We start from the raw sequence: 25139 nt of genomic DNA, 5'->3' as shown, positions 1-25139 counted from the left end.
GTTTTGTGACACTTCCTTCAGGCTTTCTGGAAGATGCAAAACAGAAGAGTAAGTATTCTGGTATCAACACAAGTGTAGCATTCCCAGTTTGCAGTATAAGTACCCAATGGACCGACGCTTGACATTCGACTGTAGTATATTAAGTCATCAAAGGAAGCGACGACCTCGGCAATCTAGAGGAGGTTGGTCAATAAGTGGAAGTATTGGTTCCAAAAGACATCACGGTATTCATTCAAATCTCATACCTCTAAACACCGCATCACTCGTGGGCAGATGCCAAAGTCGTTCACCAAACCATCTGGTATAATTTCTCGTAGTATAGCGTCAAGCTTATTGCTAATATTCTTGTTATCCTTCTTCAGAGATTCATGTTTAGATAGTCCAAGTAACGTGTTTCTTGGTATATATTCTGAATATCCACGACTGGAGAAGTCCAACATGTCTATTTTCAGAGCTCCTGTTGGAGGTGATGGTGAAAGTTGTGCGCGTAGTCTGCCGTTTAGTAAAACCTTCACATTGCACAAAAGTTAGTCATACGTTTGATGGCCATAGCAGTGACATTGAGTACTACTACCTGTGAGCCGTTATCGAAGTACTGTATGAGTGTAGATTGAGAACAGTCTACAACGAAAGAGCCAGCTCCAAACATCAGCTCATTTGTGCTTTCCAATGTCCAACTCATCCGCACGACACCAGATTGAAAATATGTGAGGTAAAATCTTGCCAGTAGAGAAGCCGGTAATTCTAAGGGATTGTTGTTTTTAGAATATTGTCAATACGGGGAGGAAAAACCAAACCATAATGAGAACGTAATCCTACCAAACACTTTTTTCTCCTCTGTTTGCGCGTTGGTCATTTCATACCGGAAGGTAGCATTGTCTGAAAAAAAATCGCCAACAACTTTTTGCCAAAACGATATTTCCTTTGTCTGCAACTAAAGGTTAGTAACTTTTTCGTTTGAAAACATATAACGTTAGAAGCATATGCTCCATACCTGGGCTCCAGGTCCGAGATTGTCAAGGTATTGTAGTAATCGGTAGACAGCCGATCCAACGCCAGCTGGTCTGTGATTGGAAAGCAATGAGGATGAGTATGAATGGACAAAAGGAAAAGGGTCAACTTCGTAAACGGAATGATTACAAACCCAGCCTGCTGTGTGGTCAATTGGCCAGGTAACTGACCAGCGTTGATAGGAACTATGCGGTTCGTCATTGGCTGTCCAGCCATAACGGCGGATGGTGGCATACGTTGAAGAGCTGGGTTATTAGCCATCTGTTGGGGTATGGATGCCGCAGAGCCTACCGGGGGTTGACCATTCGTAAAAGGAGCATTCACCATGGTATTGTAAGCGGCAGCGGTTGGGTTTGATATAGCGCCTTGAACACCAGCCATGCCATGCTGCTGAACACCACCAGTCTGAGAGAACATTTGCTGCTGTAACTGCTGTTGTGGTGTCAATTGCGTGCCTGACCCTATGCGTTCGTATTGTCGCTGTTGTTGTTGTTGTTGTTGTTGTTGTTGCTGTTGCTGCTGCTGTGAAATCATAAGATCACGTTGTCGTAAAATTTGCTGCTGTGCTGATGTTGGCGCGGTTGCAAACTGTGTCGTAGTAGACATGTCAGGTACGAGATAAGTAAAGGAGGATTGGTTGCCCTGGCTGACAGGTCTTTGCTGAGACCTATTTTGCTAGTCTCTTGTCTGATAAGCGGGGTAATGCGAATTTAGAATTATGGAATGCCCAGGATCCTACGGTAGCATACAATTAAAAGACTTGATTATCGCGATCTTAAGGATCGTTGGTGGGTGCTGGGGTTGGCCTATTGAGTTGCGTTGGAAGCTTGACTGGATGAGTAGGTGCGAAAGTGCCCAGGTATAGAAAAGATAAAGGAAATCAGATATTGTATAAAGTCCAAGTGGAATATTGATCGCTGAATTGCGCTGCTATTGGCGAGCAGAATGAAACAGCGTGTTCAAAGGAATTCAGGTCGCTGTAAGGATGACCTTGTGTCTTTTTTTGAAAGGGGTGGGTTGCACGGAAGTGGAAGAGGACTTGCAAGCAATCCCACCAATGGGGAGCGCCAACACGTCATCGGATTTTCTGGTGGCAAATTAAGCGCTTGAGTCTGACTCGAGCTTTCTTGATCGTTACTAGCATGGGTCAACAACGCAAGAGACCTGCACCTGGAGTGCCTTCAAACCGACCCAAGCAAGCCAAGATATCAGAAAATGATGTTAGTGTTATATCTATTTGCTGAGGGGGCTGTGCAACTAATTAAATTGCTCCTTTACTGATCTAATTCTACAACATTGTTATCCATGAAAAAATTTTGACAGCTCGGTAAGGAATAAGTTTTCAATCAGAATGAAGCGAAGTACTCGATAGTAACTCTATTTTTTCAACTTGGCATTAATAGCTGAAGAGAAAGATATAGAGCCTACAACAAACGATCTTTTTACTGACCTAGACGACGAGATGTTGATTGACGCTAATCACGATGCCGAAGACCAAACCGGCTTTGCTGATAATGAAAAATTAACTGAAGACGAGAAAGAAGAGACTCAGGTATCTAATTGCTCGTATACTTACAGTGTGACATGATGTACTTCAAACGGTCCTAATTATTCTTATGGATCTAGTCAAAATCGCTTCTAGACGCTCCAGATGTCGCAAAACGGTTCAGAGACTTTTATATCAGTCAACTTACACAAGCTTTTCCAAATGATTTGGATAAAATTCGTCAGGTAATATACCTTTCATTACATTGAATATCGATGTTAAGCTCTGGGCTGATTGTTGTTTAGGAAGAGAACTTTGATCATCGCAAATTGGAAATATTGATCGACTCTTTGGAAGCCGGTGTGGATATTTTTAGCGATATGGAGAAAAACTTCGCTGTCATGTCGAGTTAATTCATCAAAACCCATGTACATATTATCTCATACAATTTGCATAAAATATTAAGTAGACATTCGAAAGAGATTTACCAAAAAATGAGAAATTGGAGACATCGTATAGTAATTAGTCAATTGCAAGCAATCTATTCAATGTCTGATAAATTTTAAAAGTTTCCCAGGATGGTAACTACTTTGTTACAATTCGTGAAAGACTAGAGATATCAGCTACTCTAATATCACGGGCTCGCGCTTTGACACTTAGATTTCGGTCACTAGTGACAAGACAGACCTTCTGCGCACCGGGATGTGTCTCCGTCGTAGATTGCCCTGCCCACCAAACGCAGACCGACAAAATAAGATCATCCAGATTCCGGTCAGTCTCACCCCACATGAATTGTTCTGAACGCATTGAGATATCATGTAAAAAGTTGTTGTGGGATGTTTGTATCCGCACATGAGCTTGTCTAGTACCCAGAGATTTGTTTTGTGAGAAGATCTGTTCAAGATAGGCAAGGGCTTCCTTCGCATTCGTGCCTAAAGCCGAATGATTTGAGCGCAAGCCGTCCAATTCGGTAATGACTTTGCGTGAAATGTTAACAATAATATGAAAGTACCATACAGGTATACAACAAGGATAGCTTACCAACAAGTGGTATAATAATCTGCCATTTGGCGCACTGGATAACTTTCTTGACATTGGCTAGTTCACCGATGAAGCAGTTGGTATCGATAACTAATGGAGTGGCTCCAGGTACAACTTGCTCCCGAAGTTCATTCGATTTCTCCTTCTTTTCGTCTTTCTTAGCCTTTCTGATATTTACGTTAGGCGTTGGGGGACTAGCCTTCAACAGATCTTGCTCGAGCTGCTTTCGTCTTTCCTTTAACTGCTGTATTATGCTATTTTCTTCAGCGTCATCTTCACTTTCTGATAGAGGATGATTAAATTCTTGTCGCAAAAACGGTGCTTGAACGGTTTCGTCTTCGGTATTTCGGGTTTCATGTTCAATCGTGAGTTGCCGAGTCTGCTTTGTGGCAACGTTCAAATCATCGTCAATCACACCAGAGTGTACAATGGAGAAGATTTCTTCCACTGAGTCAAATTCAATTACTTCTTTCATTTGCTAATTATGAGAGGTTAAAAATAAGCAGATTCTAAATCAACCAGAATAAAAACCCATCGTACCTGGTGGAGCACAAAGGCATAGCATATAATTCGAACTTTTCTTTGCAGCCCCACATCGTTGGGCATGATGTTATTGAAGTGATTCAGGGCTTCAACGGCCGGTGTTGATTTGCTGACCCTATTGATGGCATCTTCAACCCATCCGAGGCCTTTAAGGGTCGCTTCTTCTGGCAGTACCGGCAGTGTCATAGCTGATTGTAACAAATAGGTCAAACGGGCTGTTTCGTCGTTCTCTTCAATGTCCGCTGTTGCACGAACGATAAATATATCGATCAGAGTTAGCTTCAATTCCGATGGTATATCAGACAGAAGCTTGTTGAGGAATTGCACTAACAAAGTCCAAAATGCTTCAGAAACTTTGCTGCTTTGAAGCTTGCTCACAGATTTGTTATGCTGTCGACTTCCAATTCCTTCCAAAAGATAGATTGGTCCAATGATGCGTTCCCAAAAGCTCTGCCGACGGTGACCAGAATGGTCACAACGATAGACAACAAAACTAAGAGTGAGCCATTGCAGGATGACATGTATATAAACGAGCCATGATTCTTGATGACGTCCACTCTCTGGCCGTGGCGTGATCGCATCAATCCACCATGGGTTCTTTTCATGACTGGCAAATGAAACGACAGTGACAGGGAAAGGTGGAAGCAATGGTGTTGCGATGTTCATTTCATGGTTGGCATTATAGCGAGAAAGCATCTCCACAGCAACTTGTATTGATAGATCAATTCCATTTGAAAATATTTCGTCTTCCTGTAGTAAACGTACCATCTCGTCTGGAGATTCTGCTACGCTCGTCGTACGTTTCATGTCATTACTCTCCGGCAGATTGATTTCCTGTGATATGTTTTGATTTTCATCATCGTTGGTAGATCGAGACTGTGAATCAAACAAAATTCTGAAAGCTTCGGATGTGAGTTTACCCAATCGAGATGTTGGGTAATTGTAGTGGTATATACTGGCTAGATTGGTTATAGCAAGTTCCATCCAAAACTGCTCTGTCCCCGACAATCCTTTGCGTTCGGAGGGTGGTGAAGAATATTCATGAAGGGCTACACGATTGTTCGGAAAGAGGCTTTCAAAGAATCGTCTGCGAATTTCCTTGAATTGATCAAGGCCAATTTTGGTGAACATCATACCGTGTAGACGAATGAATAGCGAGATGATAAGATGGTCAGATTTAGATTTTTGATCCAAAGCTTCAGAGCTGTCATTATTTGGATTATTTTGTTTGTTTGACTGGCTGGCCGGCATTTCGCGTTGTGCTTTATGTCGTCTGTGGTTTGTTGCTTGAGTGGATTTAGTATACTCTGTGACCCATTGTCGATTTTCTTCAAGTAAAGCCAGTATGCCTTCTCTTCCATTCATGAACGGATTGCGTCGTACAATTAAACTGCAGATATTCAGATATAATTTGTGACATGCTTCCAAAGAATTTTGACCATGCATCAGTAGTGCTAAATTGAAGAAAGGTTTTCCCGCATTTGGCATAAGCCAGCTGGCTAAAGTATACCACTTCCAGGCAATCCTTCTAGCATCTTCTCGATTGATGGGCTTATTGTTGGCAATTCTGAATTTCGTAGCAATGTCATAATCTGCTTTTGCATCAGTAGTAAAGCTCCAACGGTATCGTGCCAAGTCACCGCGATTTGGCACACTCTTGAACCATTTCCGTCGTTTGTGTCCAGTCCAAGCAGGTGCTACGTCGTAAGTAGCTCTGCTATCTTTGCTTTCCAGTTCGAAGACAGCTTCCATCAGTCGTTCGTAGAAATCATCAGCTTGGATTAAGAAGTCGTTAAACAGCAATTTCATCATGATATATTCTTCGCGTGCAGAGTCAATATCACCCGATACACCACTGCGAATTTTAGTAGAATTGGATGTTGCTGAAATGTCGTCTTCGTCGGAATCAACTTCAATGAGCATGCTGGTGTCGCTATCCTCTTCCTTGCGTGCCCGACCTCTTTTCGCACAGACCTTGAGAGCTTGTCGAAATTGTTCCACCAAAGAATATATTGCACGCTTCCAACATAAGCTCTCAAGGCTCTTCTTTTCGGAAAAGGCATAATCCAATTTGATCAAGTCCAAATATCTGTTAGCTAATCGGATGTGTAATTGGATTTTTTGTTCCCACACGTCCTTCTTCGTCGACAGATCGATGTCAGAAAATCCTGGCGCTCTATCCTGTCGGTTGCTGTGTCTTGCTGAGGATGAGCTGCCATTTCCAGTATCCCGATTGCGAGAATTGAAGGGTAAATCGCTATCTCGAAAGTCGCCATTTTGTCCATTTAGTGCCAGTAGTCTTGCCGAACTTGCTATTTGAGCAATCTCATTTTCGACAGCTTGTATATTTTTGAATGCTGACTTTACTGCTCGCTTGTGGGCTTCTTTGGCTTTATCAGTTAACGTTTTGGGTGTCCGTAGGTCAGATCTTGAGTTGGGCCTGTGAGGCTCGTCTACCATTAAAGCAGGGCAGATAAAAAAATGCTGTTGCGTGACAGATTATTCAATTTTGCGGCCCCAGGTAAAATTTTAAGTAGTGCCGCGGGAGCACGGCCTCCCCCTTTCAAAAGCGCAGCTTCCAATGTTGCATGTCTGTCTCCAATTCTGACATCGAAGCCCTTTTCGGAAATGGTATTCAAAAGAAACTGCGAGAAAGTATTTCATGTAAGCTTTACTAATTAATCCTCAAAGCTTGCTTAGACTTTCCTGAAGATGTCCTATATCGATCGGCACAAGAGCTTGCAGCTGTTATAAAGATCTCTGAGACCGTTGCACAAAATTTGAAAAGGGAAGCTACAGCGCGTATCTACCCATGGAAGGAAAAACATATTCAGGTTTGCGATCTACTTAACGTGTCATCTACGCCTGACTGTATCACTCTTGGCGACGCTACTTTGGATCACGTTGTCGGTGGCGGAGTGTTCACGAAGGCAATTACCGAAGTGGTCGGCCAAAGGTACTTCTTACAGTTGACTACAAACCATGAAGATAATTAATGACTAATGTGTGGAGGTTCTTCAGCTCTTCTGGAAAGTCACAACTTTTAATGCAATTGCTACTTACTGTGCAGCTCCCTCGCTCGCTCGGAGGTCTTGATGCTTCAGCTCTATATGTACACACTGAAGGAAGACTGCCAACTAATAGACTGCATCAACTTATTAATAGCTATAGTCAAAAATATTCTGGAATCATCGACAAGGAAAAAGCCTGGAATTCGATATATACCTTGCGACTTCACACCACGAATGCTCAACATACTGTGCTCGGATACCAACTTCCAGCAATGCTACAAAACACTCCCGACATTCGACTGGTTGTTATCGACTCGATTGCCTCCCTATACCGCGGCGAACATTTTGAGTTGGATGATGGAGGACGTCTGATGAAGGCTTCTGAAGTGTGTGATCTCGGTATTCGCTTGAAGAAGCTTGCTGATCAGCACAATGTTGCAGTTGTGGTTGCTAATCAGGTCACTGACGACTTCACGGCAGGCAGTAGCTCAGACCAGCCTCTTACTGATTTCGACAAAAGGCTCTGGAGATGGGCCCATCTGCCAATGTACGCAAGCCAGAACGAAAAGTATGAATTAGACTTGGATACATTCTCCGAATCATTATCGAAGCAAGCAACGCTTGGCTTGACATGGGCAAACACTGTCAATTGCCGAATCCGTATGGCGAGATCTTCTGCGCTGGATCAAATAACCAGGCGCATACTATGTTTAGAGTTTTCTCCTTATACCAATCGAAAAGGCTGCGAGGTACAGATTGATGACAACGGTATGCATGTAAAGGAAAAAGGATAGGATCTACTCTCTATGTTTGATGCACTATATTTTGCACGAGAACTTGTACGATAATATAAAATAATATGTATTATATTAATATTGATCGATGATCTAGCTTGGACATACCTTTCATTGGCGATAGTTGGTTGATGAACATAAACCTCACATTTCCATCACAGTTGGCTATCACTGTCGAGGTTTTTATCACCCCTCGCGCTTTTGGTTTCTCGCAGCGGAGGTGCCATTTGTGACTTGCAAAATGGGACATGTTCAGTTGTAGTGTTTATGAATATAAAGGTTATGTTTTGTTAGATATTCCACGTGTGTAAAATCCCTCCATTTTGTCTGCTTATAAGCTAGTATATAAGTTTTGCTTTGTGATGCCCTGGGCATATTCAGTACGGAAAAGGCTCGTGGCGTTGGAACGTCTAATTTCGAGTTGAAATTTAACATTGAAAAGAAATGTGACCGGTTCACAGACACTGAATTTTTTTTTTTTGGAATATGGATTTTTTTTTTGTGAGGAAGACTGACTAGTTTTCCACTCTCAATCAATTGCCTTCAAACGAAATGGGTAGAAACCAGTTTAAAGCCAAGCAAGATACGAACGTAGCACCAAAGGCTGTTGAAGCTTTGCTCTCTGCCTTCGATTCACCGAGCAATGATAACTTTGCTCTCGTGACGCAAGGAATTGACCGCCATAGACTTCGAATCTTTGATCCACGATCCAGTACTATTAAATCCGACTTTTCTTCCAGCAAAGAGGATAAATTCACATGTCTAGCCTGGGGAACTAGCAGATCTGACGTTGACATGGTATGTTTTATGCACGGCTTGAATTCTACCTCTGGTATATTAACTAATCCAACCTTTATCGGCTAATAGAGCAAAGCATCTAAGAAGAAGAGAAAGACTTCTTCCAACAGCCAAAAAGTGCTAGCCCTCGGCTTGCAAAATGGATCTATTGCTATATACTCGCCTGTTCACGGAAGAATTGTGAAGACTCTCGCTGGGTCACACACTCTGCCCATCAATGACTTCGTTTTCAACCAAGCTGGTAATGTTGGTTACTCAGTTTCTGAAGACCACCACGTTGTTGAGTGGGATATTGAAGAAGGAAGAGAAATCAGGTTAGTCAATGGTTGTATGGGCGAGTTCGCATGTTTAGAACCCTTTAATAACTCCCTTTACAGCAAGTGGAAGGCCGACTCAAAGAGCATCAAAAAGTTGGCCCTTAACCACAGTGAAACTAAGCTGGCAACTGCAGGACACACCATCAACATTTGGGATCTAGCAACGAAAAAGATCTCCAAGGTAAGGGCGGTAACTGGGGTCAACAGAAGGAGGACTCATCAAGCTAATAATGGACTATATCATGAATAGAAATTCACTGGTCATGCAAGCGCTATCACTAATGTTCTCTTTGGTGCTAACGACGATATCTGTGTCTCCATCGCTGAAAATGACCGTTATGTCAACGTTTGGGATTGCTCATCTCAATCTGACGATTCCGGTAACATCACCGCCTTGACAATGGATAACGACATCGTACATGTCGATATCTCTTCAACCGATAACACAGTGTTAGCTTTGTCTGAGGATGGTATTACTGGTATCTGGCAAAATGCCTCCTCCCCTACATCGGCTTCAGCAGCCTCCTCCGGACCCAAATCAAAAAGAAAGATTCGGTCAACCACTCGACAGCCAGATTCCTCCATCAAGGTTGTCTCAAGCGATGATGAATCTAGTACCATTCCCATATTAATGACAGCCTTCATGTCGGGAAGCGACAAAGATTTTGTTATCATTGCTCGTGGTTCTACAATCAAGCCAGCTTTTGAGACTGTGGTATGTATACATGAAGGAGCATTATTGTTATACCATGAATTTATAGTAATGTGCATCAACTTTTGTTTCAAAGCGAGTTCTCGATGCCTCTGGATCTTTGTCACAGGATATTGTCTTGACCAGACAAAATGTAAATGGTTACCTCGTAGACAAAGCGTCACTTGCAGCAAGCAACTTGGTAAGTGTCGCATATTATGGGATTATGGCGCATTGTTATGAGAAGTGTAGCTAACATTCACATGTACTTTACACAGAAAACTACCCAGAAGAAATACGATGAATCATCTGTTACAGTACTGGGTAACACTGACTTTGCCATTTCAAATCCTGCTTTGGCTCAAGATGATGATGATGAAGAAGATAGCAACCAAAATGAACCATCAATAGAGCAAAAGTTGTCAGGTTTGGCAGTTGAAGAGTCTGGTGCCGGAAACAACACTGGAGCTCAAAACGGAAAACCAAACAAGTATGCTACTCCATCTGCCAGTTCATTGCAACAAATGCTTGTCCAAGCACTTCATTCCAACGACACGCAATTGTTGGAGGCTTGTTTGACGTACAGTAACCCCGAGATCATTCGAAATACTGTGCGAAGACTTCCCACCACCTTTGTCATTCCGTTCTTACAGCAAATTGTTGACAAGTTCCAAGAGAGACCAAACCGTGGTAAAGCGCTTTTGGAATGGATCAAGGCAATTCTCTTAATACACACTGCATACCTGATGACTGTAAGTTCATTCTCAATGCCACCGTCATTATGTTGTTCGTACGTTCTCATGTGAACCATGCTTTTTCAATAGGTTCCTGATCTGGTTGGTAAACTCTCCAATTTCTATAAGGCACTGGATGCACGACTTGGAGTTTTCCAGAAGCTCCTTGGACTGCACGGTCGATTGGACTTGGTGATGTCCCAAATAGACATGCGATCACAGTACGCCCAAGAAGATACCACCAACGAACCTATCAATGTTTATGTTGAGGAAGACGAAGAAGAAGAGTTTGAAGATGAGATGATCGGTGAAGAGGAAGATGAAGACGATGGTGATATGATGGAGGTAAGTAAAAGCGGGCATACAATAGCAGTCGTTGTAAACATTGGGTTTTAATTCAGCTTTGTTTGCTAGTATGATGATGAGGAAGAAGATGAAGATGAGGACGATGATGACTTGGATGAAGACTTAGATAGCGACGATGAAGAGTAGATGATCACATCCTTCTATAGACTATCTGATTCTCGCCTAGAAACCATAATGCATTTCAAATTTTTTTTTTTCAATATACATCGTTCTTGTCACACCAAATGCCTTTTTGTCCAAGCCCTTAACGGGCGGCGAAACCGTAAATAGAAATCCACGAGTTTGATTACTGAAAGTTTTCATCGTTTCTTCTTCTTCTTCTATGTCGTTTTTCGAAGATATTGCTAAAACTGTTAAAGGAAATCTTGAGGAGCTCGAGTTTCGCGCAAAGGATTTCTTCAATATTGACGATGAGGAAAAGCGTGAGGAGGCATATCTTGCCGAGCACCACCGTTTCGATTCTTTTGCACCTGTTCGTGAAGGAGCTCAAGTCAAGTACTTTGTAGACGGCAAAGATTACCTATGGTTAGTGAGGACTATACCCCCTAAGTGAATAGAGAGCTTATCTAACCCGTCTTTCATAAGGGCTGCGTCCGAGGCTATCGAGAGTGCTCGCGATATGATTTTTATCGAAGACTGGTGGTTGGTAGGTGCCGTGCTGTGATGCATGGGGATGATCGTGACTGTTTTATGAAGTAAATGAGGCTAACGGAACGGGTCCTACTTTTTATAGAGTCCTGAGCTTGTGAGTATCTTTTTCCATGAGAGAAAGGGTTAGTGTTAGACTTTGATTCTCAGACAAAACGCGCATTAGTTCCTCCGCAGACCTCCCACCAAGTATCCCGAGTATCGTCTCGACAAGTTGCTCAAGAAGAAGGCTGACGAGGGTGTAAAGATCTATGTCGTAGTATACAAGGTAACACAGCGGGATGGTTTGTTGAATATAGAGTTGTCTGCCCCTTCTCAAACGTCATATTTCAACAGGAAGTAGAGATGGCTTTAACTTTGGATAGTGAGCATACCAAGACTTGGTTAGAGGGTTTAAGCAAAAATATTGTCGGTTAGTTTTTTCATGTCCTACATCTTATCAATGGAAGTACTGAGTTGACCACTGACGTTTTGATATCTTAGTTCAAAGACACCCTGATCATTCTGCTGGAGGAACTTTCTTCTGGGCTCATCACGAAAAGTTCCTTATCGTGGATAACAGGATAGCCTTCTTGGGTGGCCTCGATCTCTGTTTTGGGTATGTGGAGTTAATGGAATTGAACGGTTATTTCGTGACCTTGACTAAATCATCATTTGTATAATTTTTGCTGCACAGCCGTTGGGATACACATACCCACAGACTGGCAGATTTCCACTGCAACGATCCCAGTCTTGAGGTATGGCCAGGTAAGCGTTGTAGGTCAAGTAACGTTTTTTATGTGCAACCACCATTAACGGTTTGCAATTTATCACAGGCCAGGACTACAGTAACCCTCGTATTGCTGACTTTAAGGATGGTAAGATGCTAAGCTATTCAACCAGTGAATTTAAAGCTTTGATGCTAAACAATTTTCATTTGACCCCAGTCCAACATTGGGACTTGCAGTTGATTGACAAAACAACTCTCGCCAGAATGCCTTGGCACGATATCTCTCTTGCCATGCTTGGTGGACCTGTCCTTGACGTTATCCGTCACGCATGTGAAAGATGGAATTTCATCAAGGCAAGTGTTGCTAGTTGAGACCTGGGTTACACGCATTTCAACTAACCTTTTTGCTGTAGCACCAAAAATCCATGGATCGCGAGGAGGTGCCATTTTTGCAACCACCACTCGGAGGCTTTGGTCACGCACAGAAGTTTCAACCACCATCTGACTTTTCGCTCTTCCGCAAGCACGTTCACAACACACGTGGTATCAAAGGTTCTTGCCGTGCTCAGATCTTGCGTAGCAGTGCTGACTGGAGCTCCAATATTGAAACCGAGGTAAGCCATTGACATGGCTCAAATTGGCGCGTGTGCAAAAATCTTATCAACCCTATTTCCTCTCACTAGCACTCCATTCAAAATGCCTATATCGAAAGCATTCGTAACGCTCAGCACTTTGTTTACATTGAAAATCAGTTTTTCAGTAAGTGCTTACATAAAGGTTTAGACCGAAACGAAACGTACTCTTAATATCCTCCCATCCTTTTAGTCACTTCTACATCTGACACTGACAAGGACTTCATTCTGAAGAATCAGATCGGTGCGGCTATTGTAGACCGTATCAAGCGTGCTCATGAAGAAAACCAGGCGTTCCGCGTCATCGTTGTCATGCCTCTCATTCCTGCTTTCCCAGCTGATTTGAGTTCAAAGGATGCAGGTGTTGCACGGTGAGTCTTGACACGCCAATGTCCCATTTTCAAAATCTGTGTTGACTCAATGCTATTGTAGACTTGTCATGCATTGGCAATACGTTTCCATTTGCCGTGGCGGAAGAAGTATCCTTGAAGAACTTCAAAAGGCTGGCATCGACAGTCAGCGTTATATTTCATTCTTCGCCCTACGCAGCTACGATCGCATCAATAAGGAGCACATCCAAGATATGCTTGCTAGCGCTGCCGGATATTCGACTGAAGAAGTCCAGGCTGCTGGAGCATCTCAAAGACCTGAAGAGCGTCGGGCTCAGTTCATTAAAGGAGGAGAACCTGACTTTGTTCGTGGAACTGCTGGATCTGTTACTCATCAACATCCATTCGAAAACTTCCGCGATAAGTTGGAAAATGCTGTCGAGTACACTAGAGTTCCCGATGAGGAAGAGGGCCAGAAGGTGCTTAACGACGCCATTAAAATGGCCAAACATAACGAAGCAAGGGATAGTGTTGGAAGAGACGCCATGTTAGATGGCAATCTTGACAAAGAAAGCTGGGTTGATGATACACGTACCGATCGTCCTCGTGGAAAGGCAGCTGAAGCTGATGAAGCCGAAGATTATGTTACTGAAGAGCTTTATATTCATGCTAAACTTATGATTGTTGATGGTAAGTGTCTATATCTCGAATCCGTATCAAGTGATAGAGATGTCTTACAGTTATCACCGTAGATCGTATTGTCATTATGGGTTCTGCCAACTTGAACGATCGTTCACAAGCAGGAGACCATGACTCTGAAATTGCCATGATTGTCGAGGACCAGGATATGGTTCAATCGCGTATGAACGGCGAACATGTAAGTCGTCATGATATTTTGGTATGCTATATTTGAAATGTTACAGTCTATTGATACATCATCGCTTAGTGGGATGCTGGTCGTTTTGCCGTCACCCTTCGCCGACAACTATGGAAGGAACATCTTGGCTTGCTCCCTGATGAAGACGTTACCTCCGTAACACCTTCTATGCATATGCCTCCTTTTGCTAATGAGGATACATTGCATTCGCACGAAGATCGCCTTGTTCAAGACCCTCTAGACGAAGAGACTTACAATGAGCTATGGCTTGGCACAGCTACCAAGAACACCGATGCTTTCCGTGAAGTTTTCCACTGTGTTCCCGACGAAAGCGGTAAGTATTTCTGACTATTACGATCTTAAGACTTTTTCAAATTGAAGCCAACAAATGTATGTTCTTGATTAGTGCATAACTGGGATGACTACAAGCAGTTCTTCCCTGATCCTACCAAGATCAACTCTGGTCACGTAGCAGATCCCAACATGTCTGTCGAGGAGGTCCGATCTCACTTGGATAAGGTTCGCGGCCATCTCGTACTATTCCCACTGAACTTCTTGGATGGTATTGACTTGAAGGGTGAATCGCTTGAAGCCCTTGCCAACGATGCCGTTATGGAGTTGTATACCTAGATATCTTATGTGAAGTCTTTCCATAAGCAGCATGTTGCCGCAAATGCAAACATGAATTTAAATTAAAAATTGGAGTTTTATCATTGTTAACCACGTATTATGCAATGCTATACAATAAGTTATGTTGTAAAATATTCAGATCACACGCCATTTAGAAGTACCGACTCGGTCGAAGTTGGGATATGATATATGACCCACTCCACTTCTTTCTTGAGCTGATCACAATAATGTGACAGAGGTAAATCGTTACTATCATATCCAAAAGGGTTTTCGATTTGAGAGCCAATAGCAATGACACCAAAAAGCGTGAATGCAACGAGTGCTACAACTGGAATCATGAGAAAGCCCATTTCGGCGACCAAGGTAAATGGCAAGGTGACAACATAAATGACTACTCCTTGTTTCCTATCGTGATCATGGAATAATTTAAAGTCAAACTTCAACGTAATTGTACATGTATTAGATATACAGGCATCCAGGTACTTACAAATGGATATCATAGGCTTTTGGAATGGGGGTATGGCGAATACGTTCAAAAGCTGTAAGGCTGTTCGTGAGCGTATCGATTGAAGAGGTGCAACTAACAACGAAGCTGGATTCAATTCTGCCTGCTGCTTTAGCTTGGTTAAGGAAAAGTGAAATGCGAAAGAGAATTTCCATCGGCAAGCACATGTCTGCATCCCTCTCCTCCGGCAAGTCTTCATCCGAATGGAAAGAGATACTTTTGATGGATGATGCAGCAGTGCTAGAGCCTTGTTCATTCAGACCCGATGCACTAGAGCTATCAAGCAGATGCAGTTTGTCATCACTCTTCTTTTTTGCAGTAGCTCGTTTGATAGGATATTCTAAAGTGGGAGTTGTCTTTACCAGAAAAGGTACCTGGTCTTCTTCGTCTCTACGTTTGTTAGCAACGTCACTGATATCATCATTTTGAGGTTGTAAAATTGGTGGTGGAATTAAGTCTACAGGGGATCCTGTAAACGCAGCCTCGGGAACGACATCAGTGTCATCTTGTAAAAGAATTGGTTGTCCCATACCCATCATTGCAGCGATTCTGGTTTTCAACTTGGGAGGTGGAGGAGCTGTTCGTGATGTAGGCATGGATGCCGAGGTCATAGTTGAAACCCAATCATTTGGTAACAATGATTTTACTATCGAAGAGTGATGAGTCAATAGTCAAGGGTGATGTATAATTTCAAATATGCTTTTGGAAAATAGCTTACAGTCTGGATAGTCAATACCGTATTCTGATCTCAAATGCCGCTTGGTAGCAACCGCGAAGGCGAGAAGGAGTTTGACACATCTCATCTTTTCGACATGATCTCTTTCATTCTTTTCGGGGACATTGAGCCAGATCAAACGTGCAAGGTTGCGAATTGTTGTCGTTATCGTTTGAAACAGACGTCTGCCTTCCGTGTAGCGATCGTATGCTGTATTGACTCGAAAGGCAAGCAAAAGACCTAATGTCACCGAGATTGTTGGCACTGAACACAGTGTTGGTTAAATGTTCTATTACTCAGCCAATTTGTTGAACCATGTCTTACCAACAGAGCTTGGAAGACCGAGATATACTTCGAAATTAACATGTACTAAGCAGACAAGCGTAGAAAATATAGACATCAGAATAACAGGTGGAAGAGTGGCAGGTAAAACCTATACATGCAACAACCGATTTTTTGTTAGGTTACTGTGATTATCTGCTTGCCAGCTCAATGTCTCTACACTTACGCTTCCTTTCCAACAGAGGACATCTGGCCAATTTGCCCAAACACGGCTGATGGTTTTTCGAATCCAAGCTAAGTTGAGCCGGTTCGGTTATTAAGCTTAGTTGGTGAAGTGCGAGATATGCCATATACTGGGCTTACTTACTCTTGTTTGTGATGTTGTTTGGAATTGTTATCATCTTTGGTTCATCACTGTACTAGCTGGCAATTTTCGAACGCGGTAGCGCTATGCAGAGGCACACTATCCTTTACCATTTCCGGTCGCTGTGCTAAAATTTCATGGAATATGATTACCCTTTTCGCTGTCCAACAGCACAAGCCGCTTAACAATCAATGGATTTCGTATTGAAAATCTTTTCACTGCACCATTTTCAGCTTGAATCAAACTATCATTTTGTCCAGAAGTTTACCGTGTTTGGGTCAATGTCTTTATGTAAGGTATCTTATTTGCAGTACATTGTGCTTTCATAGCCACAATTACCAGCATTGTTCAGTACCCATAGTGCAAGTATGGTCACTTTCTATTGTTATTCGGAGCATGTCCAGATTTCTATAGAGAACTAGATAAAATGACAGAGTATATTTGTCATATGCTTCTTTTTTATATTTCATGATATTTATAAGCGCTTAAAAGAGATATAGCCTTCGCATGAAGCCCAGTATACGCACAGAAGAGCGCTTGGGTGATTAAGATGGCGTACAGATGTCTTCCTCGGGGTGCATCTAAGACAGATACGTACTCAAACTTCCATCCGCAAAAACCAAAACGGTCGGAGCGGATGGATTTAAGTTGTTTCGAGGGAAAGGTAAGTGTTGTTTATGGGCTACTATGTTTTCTTTTATAGCCGTAAAATTTTTTTTAAAAACATTTTGTGGCAAAAATAAATATTGTTAATTCGCCATCCTGTGTGGTCAGAGCACGTGATCACTTGGGATAGCTTGACCTTCCATATCACTCGTCTTAACAAGTAGGTTGACAATCATTGAGTCATCAATACCTATCCTATTTCTGTTTCTACACATGGCGAAGTGGATGGCAGTCTGATTCATTTGATTGTACTCAGCTACACATTCTGTAGCGAAATACAATCGTGCGACTCAAATAGAAACCTCATTTACTATGAAATATCTCTGAGTAGTAGCGTACCACGTATTGCTTAATGTTTATCTTCCTCTACCATGCAAATATCCTCACCCGTCTCAATGATAAAGGCACATTCATTTTTTTTTTTTTGGATTTTTAACTTGAAACGTGTGTAATGGACGGATATTCAAGTGCAGCGCATACTTCACGAACACAATCTGTGGTCAAATAAAATCAACAAAGATGTCCATTTATGATTCTCTTATACCCAGCGAAAAATTTCGTTTAAAATAACGTGTTGCAGAGAACAGGTAGCAATAAAATTACGGGCGGCAAGTTTCTGACCGATTTCCAGGACCCACGTTGTTAAGTTTCCCAATCAATGCAGATTGGTGCCATTGGCAAACGAAACCAAACCATAAGTATTTGGTTTTAATCAAACCAAACCAGAATTTTTTTTATTTGGTCAAATCAGACCGGTATACTTTTGGTCTTTTGGAACGCTAGTAAGGTTGATGTTTACTGTACAAATGCTAGCTGTATTTAAGGATGTTACTTCAAGTTTGAGATAAAGTTATCTATATTGTACTCCTCCTCATATTGCTTCTCATCCCATAGACTCTCAAGGTTATCCAGAACTGCTTTGGGTCCCACGCGTTTGGCGATTTCTCCTTCTGTATCCTTCTTGGGCTTTTCCTCTCCGTTGCCTCCAGGGACAGAGAAGAGGTCCAGAATTTGATCAGTGTCCATACTTTGGAGACCAGAGTTTTGCTGATTAACAATGGTATTTGCAATGTTGAGTTTGAACTTCTGCAAGCTATTGGTGTACTAGTTAGCTTTGTTGACCATTAGAAGAATATAGAACTTTGTTTGCTTTAAGACTTACCCCATGATTTTCTCTTCCAATGTACCTCTAGTAATTAGTCGATACACATTGACGACCTTCTTCTGTCCAATACGATGTGCACGATCCATGGCTTGCAGATCCTTCATGGGATTCCAATCATGTTCAACAAAGATGACGGTGTCAGCTCCAGTCAAATTTAGTCCTAGTCCACCAACGTGCGTTGTGAGTAGCAGCAAATCGATGGAGGGATCCGCATTAAATTTCTGTACAATATCGTGACGCTTAGTTGCGTCAATAGATCCATCCAAACGCAAGTATGTTACGGACGGCATAAGTTTCTTCAAAATATCATCTTCAATGATATCTAACATTGTTTTCAGCTGACAAAAGATCAAAGCTCGATGTTGACTGACCGCACCAGCTGCCATGGCGGCTGGATCTGTTTCTGTTTCGTTTGTTGTGGCACCAATTCCACAATCCACCAACAATTGTCTTTGTATTCTTATGAGTATGGAAGGCAAAAAGTTTCATTCACGTTGTTGATATCGATCACTTACTTCAGAGCCAGTAACTTGGGAGCATTATGAATGTCATGTAGCGACGCTTGATTCTTTTCCAACCGCTGCATAACCTTGTTGTATTCTGGATGCTTAGGATTGACAACCAGAAGTGGATGATTACACAGCTTACGAAGGTATTGTAGAGCTTGGAAAATATGTTGCGCCTTTCCGCCACCTTCTTTTTCATCGGTTTCCGATTCCAGTTCATGCTCAACCGCATTCTTAGCCTGAGATTTAGAAAACTCCTCATATAGCGATTTCTAGAGACATATTCCTATTAACATTGGTACCGAAGATGATGGAAGATATGAATTATACTTACTTGCAGGTCACTGAGCTCGCAGTAGTAATCTTGGATAATCTTTGGAGGCAAGTCGTGAAGGACGTCTTCTTTAAGGCGACGAAGCAAGAATGGCAAGACTTGTTTATGCAGTGCCTCCAGGGCCAGAGCACCAGCTTCTTGTTCCTTCGAGGAGCTTTTACTATCTCTGCTGGCCAAGATGGGCTTTCCAAATCGATCATTAAAGATCTTCTCTGTGCCTAAAAATCCTGGCATGAGGAAATCAAATAATGACCATAGCTCCAGTACATTGTTCTAAAAAAGGAGTATAAGTAATCTGAAGCTTCTAAAACGATAAATGCCTCTTGCTTTGTTTACCTGAATGGGTGTACCAGAAAGAATGAGACGATGGTCGGCTCTGATACTTTTGATGGCCTTAGTAATTTTCGTTTTGCCGTTTTTGATAATATGACCTTCATCCAGGATACAATAATTCCAAGGCGTTTTCTGTAAATCCTCAATATCATTGCGGATGATATCATAGGACATGATGATGATATCGTGATCTTTGATCTTGCTTCTGAGTCTGGTAGTGAAGAAATACAAGCATGTAATTAGCACGCTAAATAAATTCAAAGTAGCTATCATGAAAGATATTGCTGCTGTATCAATTACCTCTTTCTTTCCGCTGGTCCGCCGGTGTACATCAGAGGCTTCATTGTGTTGGTGTAATTTTTGATTTCATGATACCAGTGACCGGAAAGTGTTGGTGGACAAATAACTAATGAAGGAGGACATGGTGATGTTTCTCTTCCTTGTGCATAGGCTGTAGCTCTATTTTCATGATCGCTTGCGAGAATGCAAATAGACTGTAGTGTCTTGCCCAATCCCATATCTGCAACGATCAGAGTGAATTAGTTGTCGCATTATTGACAAACGCAGCTTTACTGTAGCTTACCATCACAGAGTATACCATGAAGATGGAATTTGTTAAGGAATGCCAGCCAGCTGACACCTTCTTGTTGATATTTACGAAGTTCGGCATTGATTTTAACGGGAATAACGAATGTTTCAATTTTGCTGGGGTCCATAAGTTGAGAAAGGAATTTGCGCTCCTCATCACGGTGAGCGAGAAGTTCTTGCGACATGCCTGGTGGATCAGGAATACCAGCTTCCAAGGGTACAAGCTTTATCAACAATGCAAAGCAGTTGGTGCATACCAGTCGTACCGACTCGTCGGGATCACTCATGCGACCAAGAATGGGAACTATAAGGAAGATCACGTAGGGCAAAATCTTGGCATCCAATAATTGAACCAGGTGATATATAACTTCAGATGCTCCTTGTCGGTAAGCATCATTTCTAGTATCACCAAGCATGGGAACCGCTTTTTCAACGATTATACGCATTCCATCAACAGTAATGACATCGCATAAGGTGGCCAAGCAACGGGCACCAGCAAACCGAATGAAAGAGTATCGAGATTTAAGTGCTTCGGCAACGTATGGCGCGATAGATACCACCTATTGTAGTATGTTGTTTAGTCATATTATCAGAGGTAGAAGTTGTAGAACGAATACTTACCTGACTCCAGAGAGATGCATGTAGCACTGGGAGGACTGTTCTGATGACTGTCAAGGAGTCGATAATTTCTTGACCGACGTTGGTTTCCTCGGAAATCAAATCATCCGCGCTGTTTGCTTCGGTAGCAGATGAATCGCTTTGATCACCATATATGCCTTGTAGTTTACCAGTCATACATTCCCATACTTTCGGGATTTCTTGAAATAGGTGTTCTCCAAATCGATCACACAGTTCTTTGAGTGCGGTTTCTGCACCACGCCTCATCAGTTCCTGCTCACTAAGCTGTGCGTTGGCTGCGGAACTTTCCTTGGATGCCTTTGCCTGGGCTGGTGCATCCGTTTTTTGCAAAGATTGTATTCCTCCTAATTGCTGATTGTCCGCAAAAACAGGTGTGAGAAGAGGATCCGAACATAAAAATGTACACAGGTTCTTGACAATTTTGTCGTTTGGATTGATGCGCGCTTGACCCTTTGAGCATATGGCTAACAAACTCGCAAGAGTTGAAGCAGATCGGCGCTGAAACTCATGATTTTGCTCAAACTATGAATGCAATAGGAATTAGTTTAACCGGGCCAATACCTATCGGAGGAAAAGGATGGTGAACAAACCTTTATGCTGTTCATAACACTTCTGATCACGGGATTGAGTTTCACTGGTAGAACACCTAATGCAACAACAGCTCCAGCCAAACTTGCTAAAATGTTTGTGTCCGCTCTTTGTTTCGTTTCATCGTAAAAGCCTATAGAAGTAACAATTCGCTTGCGACGGTCCTCCAATGATGATATAACAGCAGGTTTTCCTCGCACTTTGCCGATTTGGCTGATCAACGTATTAAAGCACGCATCTGCAACCCATGCTGCCGTCTCTACGCTGAAGAGGTTTTCTTCAGGTGAATCAGGGCCAAGTGCGACTTCTCCGACTACTAAAGCTGGCAAACTTGGAACTTTTGCTTGTGCAACTTTGCCTTCCAAAACAAAAGCATTGAGCAAGCTTTGGCACTCTGCACGAATTCTCTTGAGGACAAATACTAATTCATAGAAATAACCTTGAGGTAGACCTGGTTGCTGTTGTTCCGAAGTTGTTTGCATCACGCCATCATTCTCCAAAGAGCTGACTGTGACTTTGGACAGCCTATTCGCGAATGAAATGGATTCAGCCAAAACCACAATGCGATCGCCATCACCGTGGAACTTGATATTGAAGCGGGATCGCATAACTGCTTTGGCCCATTCTTCAATCACCATAGCTGCCAACTGACGCTTGGAAGCCCAGGAAGAGGAGAGTAACGTGATGAGAACATCATAGTAAGACATTTCCATGGTTTCGTCTGGCCATATGCTCATAATTTTGCCAAGGGCTGTCGCCGCAGCAACTCGACCTCGCATGACCTTTTCAGGAGTGACCAATGAAAAATCTTGAAGAACCATGCCTGCGTCAAGATTATAACCACCTTTGTCGTCGTCAGCACCTGCATTTTTGCCTTTAGCCTTGCCATTGGTCGCTTTGGTGTCAGCGAGTTGTGCACCGCCACCTGAGCCAAATGCTCCTGGTGGTTTATAGAAATGAGTGGTGACTTCCAAAGGCTGGCCAACAGGAGTCATTGTAATCTCGAACCAGCTTCCCATCCAGTTCTGTGTGCCTTGCAGGATGACATCATGGGTTACATTATTAGTAGATGTGAGAGCTTCCCAGGCGGCTATTGTTCTGGCGAGGATATCGTCGCGCTCCTCAACAATCAAATTTTGAAACACCAGTCGATAAACATTCTCCTCTACCCATTCATTTCCAGTTTTACATTCGAGCAAGGTGATAAAGGTATTGAGTACAGCCATACGAACGCTTGTAATGATATGTCGAAAGAACGGATATAAACGTGGAACGAGGGTATTCAAAGAGTGTCCTTCACGAACGATATCCATGACCGTTTCTTGTTCGAAAAGTTTGGCGATGAGATCCATGACAGCACCAGTTGAAGCTGTTAGATCATCCTTCAAATCCGTTAGGCAATCCCATAACGTGCCAATGAGCTTGCGAATACGTTCTTTTGAGCTGAGTTTTACAAATTCGGCGGTGACAGGTAACAGAGTTGACGCGCTGACAGCTCTGACATCGTCGTCGTGGTCGCATAACCCCATAATGACAGCATCTGTTGTACCATCCATGAGCATATCAACAAGGTCTTTTCGAACAGCCACAGCATATTTTAGACCAAGTAAACCGGCGTGTCGGATTTCCCAAATGGACTTCTGCTTAAAAGAGCCGTGGTCTTGTTTGATGAGCTGCAACAGTATTCCATGAACTTGCTTTACGGATTCTGGTGCCATATACTGAAGAAGAACACCGAGGGTTTGTGAACATGTTTCACGAACAGGACATACAACCTGATCAGAAACGAAATCTGCAAATCGGTCCAAGATGAACAAACAGAGTAAACGGATCGCAACATCTTCCAACCATTGGTTATGGGCATGCTCATTGGCTTGAATCGTCAATCCAACTTTGTAAACCAATTGAGATATTAGTATATGTATTCTTTGAAAACTTTCGCAGGGCATTGCGTTCCTACCTCTTTTTCCCGCGCCATTTCCTTGGCTTTTTAGGACACTTCTCAATCCAATCCCAGCACCATGCCGTATTTCCCAAGCAGGGTCGAACAAATCCATGCACAGGTGTTCACACACTGTCTCGAATGGCCACTCATTCCGAGGAACTTCGGATGTGAGTGCCTCCGGTGGAGGAGCTTTGGATTCAACGACGATTTTGTCCGACTGCGGTTGAGGAGTGATATCATAGTTCTCCAGGTTGCCTATTTAATTTGAAGATGTTGGGGTTAGTCGAGTGTATTTGCCTAATATAATACAATATAAAATGCGTACTTTCGCTTTCAACTTTAACTGGACTGGGTGTCGCAAATGATTTAGGTTCGGAAGCTTCAGGTTGCCTCTGACTTTGTAAATCAAGCATCCTCACTCTGTTGGCAAATGGTTAGACCACGATCTCTCCTGAGGATGCGTCATATACATCATGATCTTACTTGTCTTTGCTCTTATTCTTGGCATCCTGTTTCATTTTTCGCTTGAGCATATTTCGCTCTCTGGCAGATAACCCAGCCATGTTGATTTGTGCGACCGCAGGTGTGGTGGCGGGTGGAGGAGTTTCCGGTTGAGACTTTTGGATTGGGGGCGGTTGTTGCGTTGACTTGGAAGAAGCTGTATCCTTTATCGCCTCCGATGATACGTCAACATCATCAAGCAGATCAACTATAGAATGAATATTATGATCAGTTAACCTTTTTCGAGTATATAACCGTCTTCGTGATTATAATTACCATCCATGAACTGGCTCCCAAGACCCAGTCTCTCCTTTAAATTTTTGCGTTGTAGCGCCAGTCTTTCCTGTGGTGTCATATCGGACATATCTATATCGTACTCCTTACCAGCTGATCCAAGGAGGAGTTTGCCATGAACAAGGACAGATGACAAGTCAAAAGTAGCGAATGATAATGTATCTATGTCACTTGTGTCAATCGGTGGTGGTGAGTTTGAATCTTCGATTTTCATGTCTTCTGGGGGGTTCCATTCTGGAACATTGGCTGCAATAGCCTCTATAGCTTGTCCAGCTGCTACGCGAGTCTCCCATGATTTACTGCGGAGGTGGACGATGACCTAGTAGAAGTAGATAGGGTTAGTGGAAGCAATCCATAAGAGGCGTGTAACCTCGAAAGGTCATCTTTAGCGGTCACTATTACACCAAAACGCGGTTTTGAAAAAGCTACAAGCAGTCGCAGCTCAAACAGTTGAAAAGGTTCACGTAATTTGTGCATTTGTATGAGGTAAGCATATAATGCAGTCAATACATACTCTTGTTAATAGGTTATAAAGCTCTGTAGGGTGCTGCTTCTGAATTTCTCCCAGTTGCTGAGCGGCGGTTTGTCGAACAGCTGCGGTAGAGCCGGTGTCCAGCAATAGGACAAGGCGGTCAAGTCTAGAGTGATAGAGTTAGAGAGAGTTTTGTTGACAAGGTATTGTGCATATCTGAAAACACACCTGGTAGCCATGGAGCTAGCCAAAGGAGAATTATCTGGGTTAGGGCAAAAAGCGGGCCAAGGGTGGAAGACGGGTGGCTTGTGGAGGGGAAATTGGATAGAACAAAGCTGAGGAATTTCCTGAGCATTTATAGCCATTGTGTCGCTGAAGAAAATGGACTCAGAAAAGTCACACTTTCAGCCAATGAAATGCTACGCCCAAAAAATGCCTTAGCTTTTGGTCACGAACACTTCCCTCGAGCTTCTCTCCATCATTTGCCCAAAGTTCATGCTTCATTTCCATGTTGCAGTATATGAGTACGATGTTTAATCTTAATGTATCAGAATTGCAAAGCATTAGGCATAAAATGACCGTGTCAAATATGCGCTGTCCTATCACTGAAATAAACCGCACAAAA

At 42.7% G+C, this 25139-nt stretch overlaps 9 protein-coding genes across 9 annotated transcripts; 4 read left to right on the top strand and 5 right to left on the bottom strand.

Annotated features, from left to right (window-relative positions):
• Positions 1–7: 7 nt before the first annotated feature.
• On the bottom strand, positions 8–1754 carry K450DRAFT_259819 (uncharacterized protein). The gene is made up of 6 exons (XM_051592055.1): positions 1145–1754; positions 995–1064; positions 820–928; positions 575–744; positions 246–509; positions 8–173 (listed from the first exon to the last, which is right to left on the bottom strand). Exons 1-6 carry the CDS (start codon positions 1615–1617, stop codon positions 18–20), a joined length of 1242 nt encoding a protein of 413 aa, XP_051440846.1. The 5' UTR covers positions 1618–1754; the 3' UTR covers positions 8–17.
• Positions 1755–2220: 466 nt separating this feature from the next.
• K450DRAFT_259812 (uncharacterized protein) lies at positions 2221–3032 on the top strand. The gene is made up of 4 exons (XM_051592054.1): positions 2221–2338; positions 2415–2563; positions 2638–2742; positions 2803–3032. The coding sequence occupies exons 2-4, from the start codon at positions 2474–2476 to the stop codon at positions 2908–2910; spliced, it is 303 nt and encodes a 100-aa protein (XP_051440845.1). The 5' UTR covers positions 2221–2338; positions 2415–2473; the 3' UTR covers positions 2911–3032.
• Positions 2799–4048, bottom strand: K450DRAFT_259808 (uncharacterized protein). Its single transcript, XM_051592053.1, has 2 exons — positions 3539–4048; positions 2799–3474 (listed from the first exon to the last, which is right to left on the bottom strand). The coding sequence occupies exons 1-2, from the start codon at positions 4011–4013 to the stop codon at positions 3083–3085; spliced, it is 867 nt and encodes a 288-aa protein (XP_051440844.1). The 5' UTR covers positions 4014–4048; the 3' UTR covers positions 2799–3082.
• Positions 4047–6642, bottom strand: K450DRAFT_259805 (uncharacterized protein). Its single transcript, XM_051592052.1, has 2 exons — positions 4413–6642; positions 4047–4323 (listed from the first exon to the last, which is right to left on the bottom strand). The coding sequence occupies exons 1-2, from the start codon at positions 6539–6541 to the stop codon at positions 4314–4316; spliced, it is 2139 nt and encodes a 712-aa protein (XP_051440843.1). The 5' UTR covers positions 6542–6642; the 3' UTR covers positions 4047–4313.
• A 43-nt stretch (positions 6643–6685) lies between these two features.
• Positions 6686–8144, top strand: K450DRAFT_259803 (uncharacterized protein). Its single transcript, XM_051592051.1, has one exon. The coding sequence runs from the start codon at positions 7077–7079 to the stop codon at positions 7884–7886; it is 810 nt and encodes a 269-aa protein (XP_051440842.1). The 5' UTR covers positions 6686–7076; the 3' UTR covers positions 7887–8144.
• A 247-nt stretch (positions 8145–8391) lies between these two features.
• On the top strand, positions 8392–11077 carry K450DRAFT_259801 (uncharacterized protein). Its single transcript, XM_051592050.1, has 9 exons — positions 8392–8684; positions 8754–8998; positions 9062–9182; positions 9252–9716; positions 9790–9894; positions 9971–10444; positions 10517–10564; positions 10662–10771; positions 10841–11077. Exons 1-8 carry the CDS (start codon positions 8439–8441, stop codon positions 10728–10730), a joined length of 1773 nt encoding a protein of 590 aa, XP_051440841.1. The 5' UTR covers positions 8392–8438; the 3' UTR covers positions 10731–10771; positions 10841–11077.
• Position 11078: 1 nt separating this feature from the next.
• K450DRAFT_259789 (uncharacterized protein) lies at positions 11079–15081 on the top strand. The gene is made up of 17 exons (XM_051592049.1): positions 11079–11317; positions 11378–11438; positions 11526–11537; positions 11607–11708; positions 11777–11852; positions 11924–12038; positions 12117–12187; positions 12256–12297; positions 12367–12503; positions 12563–12763; positions 12833–12908; positions 12975–13152; positions 13214–13800; positions 13863–13987; positions 14057–14321; positions 14394–14506; positions 14580–15081. The coding sequence occupies exons 1-17, from the start codon at positions 11115–11117 to the stop codon at positions 14628–14630; spliced, it is 2415 nt and encodes an 804-aa protein (XP_051440840.1). The 5' UTR covers positions 11079–11114; the 3' UTR covers positions 14631–15081.
• On the bottom strand, positions 14547–16588 carry K450DRAFT_259780 (uncharacterized protein). Its single transcript, XM_051592048.1, has 6 exons — positions 16487–16588; positions 16346–16413; positions 16162–16270; positions 15841–16101; positions 15105–15768; positions 14547–15022 (listed from the first exon to the last, which is right to left on the bottom strand). The coding sequence occupies exons 1-6, from the start codon at positions 16518–16520 to the stop codon at positions 14758–14760; spliced, it is 1401 nt and encodes a 466-aa protein (XP_051440839.1). The 5' UTR covers positions 16521–16588; the 3' UTR covers positions 14547–14757.
• Positions 16589–17842: 1254 nt separating this feature from the next.
• Positions 17843–24837, bottom strand: K450DRAFT_259773 (uncharacterized protein). Its single transcript, XM_051592047.1, has 15 exons — positions 24743–24837; positions 24557–24680; positions 24025–24361; positions 23731–23956; positions 23573–23595; positions 23263–23502; positions 21305–23193; positions 20697–21236; positions 20071–20635; positions 19788–20007; positions 19491–19698; positions 19155–19427; positions 18830–19092; positions 18312–18764; positions 17843–18242 (listed from the first exon to the last, which is right to left on the bottom strand). The coding sequence occupies exons 1-15, from the start codon at positions 24751–24753 to the stop codon at positions 17978–17980; spliced, it is 5637 nt and encodes a 1878-aa protein (XP_051440838.1). The 5' UTR covers positions 24754–24837; the 3' UTR covers positions 17843–17977.
• Positions 24838–25139: the final 302 nt, after the last annotated feature.

The sequence above is a fragment of the Umbelopsis ramanniana genome (assembly GCF_025399195.1).
Source record: "Umbelopsis ramanniana AG unplaced genomic scaffold K450scaffold_77, whole genome shotgun sequence".
Classification (NCBI taxonomy): Eukaryota; Fungi; Mucoromycota; class Umbelopsidomycetes; order Umbelopsidales; family Umbelopsidaceae; genus Umbelopsis; species Umbelopsis ramanniana.
Note: the sequence above shows the minus strand (reverse complement) of the source record. Positions and strands in the feature narration are given on the sequence as shown.

Bases quoted from the DNA above. Each gene is read 5' to 3' on its own strand.
- K450DRAFT_259819 (XM_051592055.1), bottom strand. From the start codon at position 1,617: ATGTCTACTACGACACAGTTTGCAACCGCGCCAACATCAGCACAGCAG. The intron at 745-819 runs GTAGGATTACGT...ACAATCCCTTAG, and splicing joins AGAGGAGAAAAAAGTGTTTG to AATTACCGGCTTCTCTACTG. The intron at 510-574 runs GTAGTAGTACTC...TGCAATGTGAAG, and splicing joins ACTTCGATAACGGCTCACAG to GTTTTACTAAACGGCAGACT.
- K450DRAFT_259812 (XM_051592054.1), top strand. From the start codon at position 2,474: ATGTTGATTGACGCTAATCACGATGCCGAAGACCAAACCGGCTTTGCT. The intron at 2,564-2,637 runs GTATCTAATTGC...TTATGGATCTAG, and splicing joins ACGAGAAAGAAGAGACTCAG to TCAAAATCGCTTCTAGACGC. The intron at 2,743-2,802 runs GTAATATACCTT...ATTGTTGTTTAG, and splicing joins ATTTGGATAAAATTCGTCAG to GAAGAGAACTTTGATCATCG.
- K450DRAFT_259808 (XM_051592053.1), bottom strand. From the start codon at position 4,013: ATGAAAGAAGTAATTGAATTTGACTCAGTGGAAGAAATCTTCTCCATT. The intron at 3,475-3,538 runs GTAAGCTATCCT...TTTCACGCAAAG, and splicing joins GATTATTATACCACTTGTTG to TCATTACCGAATTGGACGGC.
- K450DRAFT_259805 (XM_051592052.1), bottom strand. From the start codon at position 6,541: ATGGTAGACGAGCCTCACAGGCCCAACTCAAGATCTGACCTACGGACA.
- K450DRAFT_259803 (XM_051592051.1), top strand. From the start codon at position 7,077: ATGACTAATGTGTGGAGGTTCTTCAGCTCTTCTGGAAAGTCACAACTT.
- K450DRAFT_259801 (XM_051592050.1), top strand. From the start codon at position 8,439: ATGGGTAGAAACCAGTTTAAAGCCAAGCAAGATACGAACGTAGCACCA. The intron at 8,999-9,061 runs GTTAGTCAATGG...CTCCCTTTACAG, and splicing joins GAAGAAGGAAGAGAAATCAG to CAAGTGGAAGGCCGACTCAA. The intron at 9,895-9,970 runs GTAAGTGTCGCA...TACTTTACACAG, and splicing joins CACTTGCAGCAAGCAACTTG to AAAACTACCCAGAAGAAATA.
- K450DRAFT_259789 (XM_051592049.1), top strand. From the start codon at position 11,115: ATGTCGTTTTTCGAAGATATTGCTAAAACTGTTAAAGGAAATCTTGAG. The intron at 11,318-11,377 runs GTTAGTGAGGAC...GTCTTTCATAAG, and splicing joins GACGGCAAAGATTACCTATG to GGCTGCGTCCGAGGCTATCG. The intron at 11,709-11,776 runs GTAACACAGCGG...ATATTTCAACAG, and splicing joins TCTATGTCGTAGTATACAAG to GAAGTAGAGATGGCTTTAAC.
- K450DRAFT_259780 (XM_051592048.1), bottom strand. From the start codon at position 16,520: ATGATAACAATTCCAAACAACATCACAAACAAGA. The intron at 16,102-16,161 runs GTAAGACATGGT...CACTGTGTTCAG, and splicing joins CGGTCTTCCAAGCTCTGTTG to TGCCAACAATCTCGGTGACA. The intron at 15,023-15,104 runs GTAAGTACCTGG...TGATCACGATAG, and splicing joins AAAGCCTATGATATCCATTT to GAAACAAGGAGTAGTCATTT.
- K450DRAFT_259773 (XM_051592047.1), bottom strand. The intron at 23,194-23,262 runs GTAGGAACGCAA...TGGTTTACAAAG, and splicing joins AAATGGCGCGGGAAAAAGAG to TTGGATTGACGATTCAAGCC. The intron at 19,428-19,490 runs GTAAACAAAGCA...CTCCTTTTTTAG, and splicing joins TTTCTGGTACACCCATTCAG to AACAATGTACTGGAGCTATG.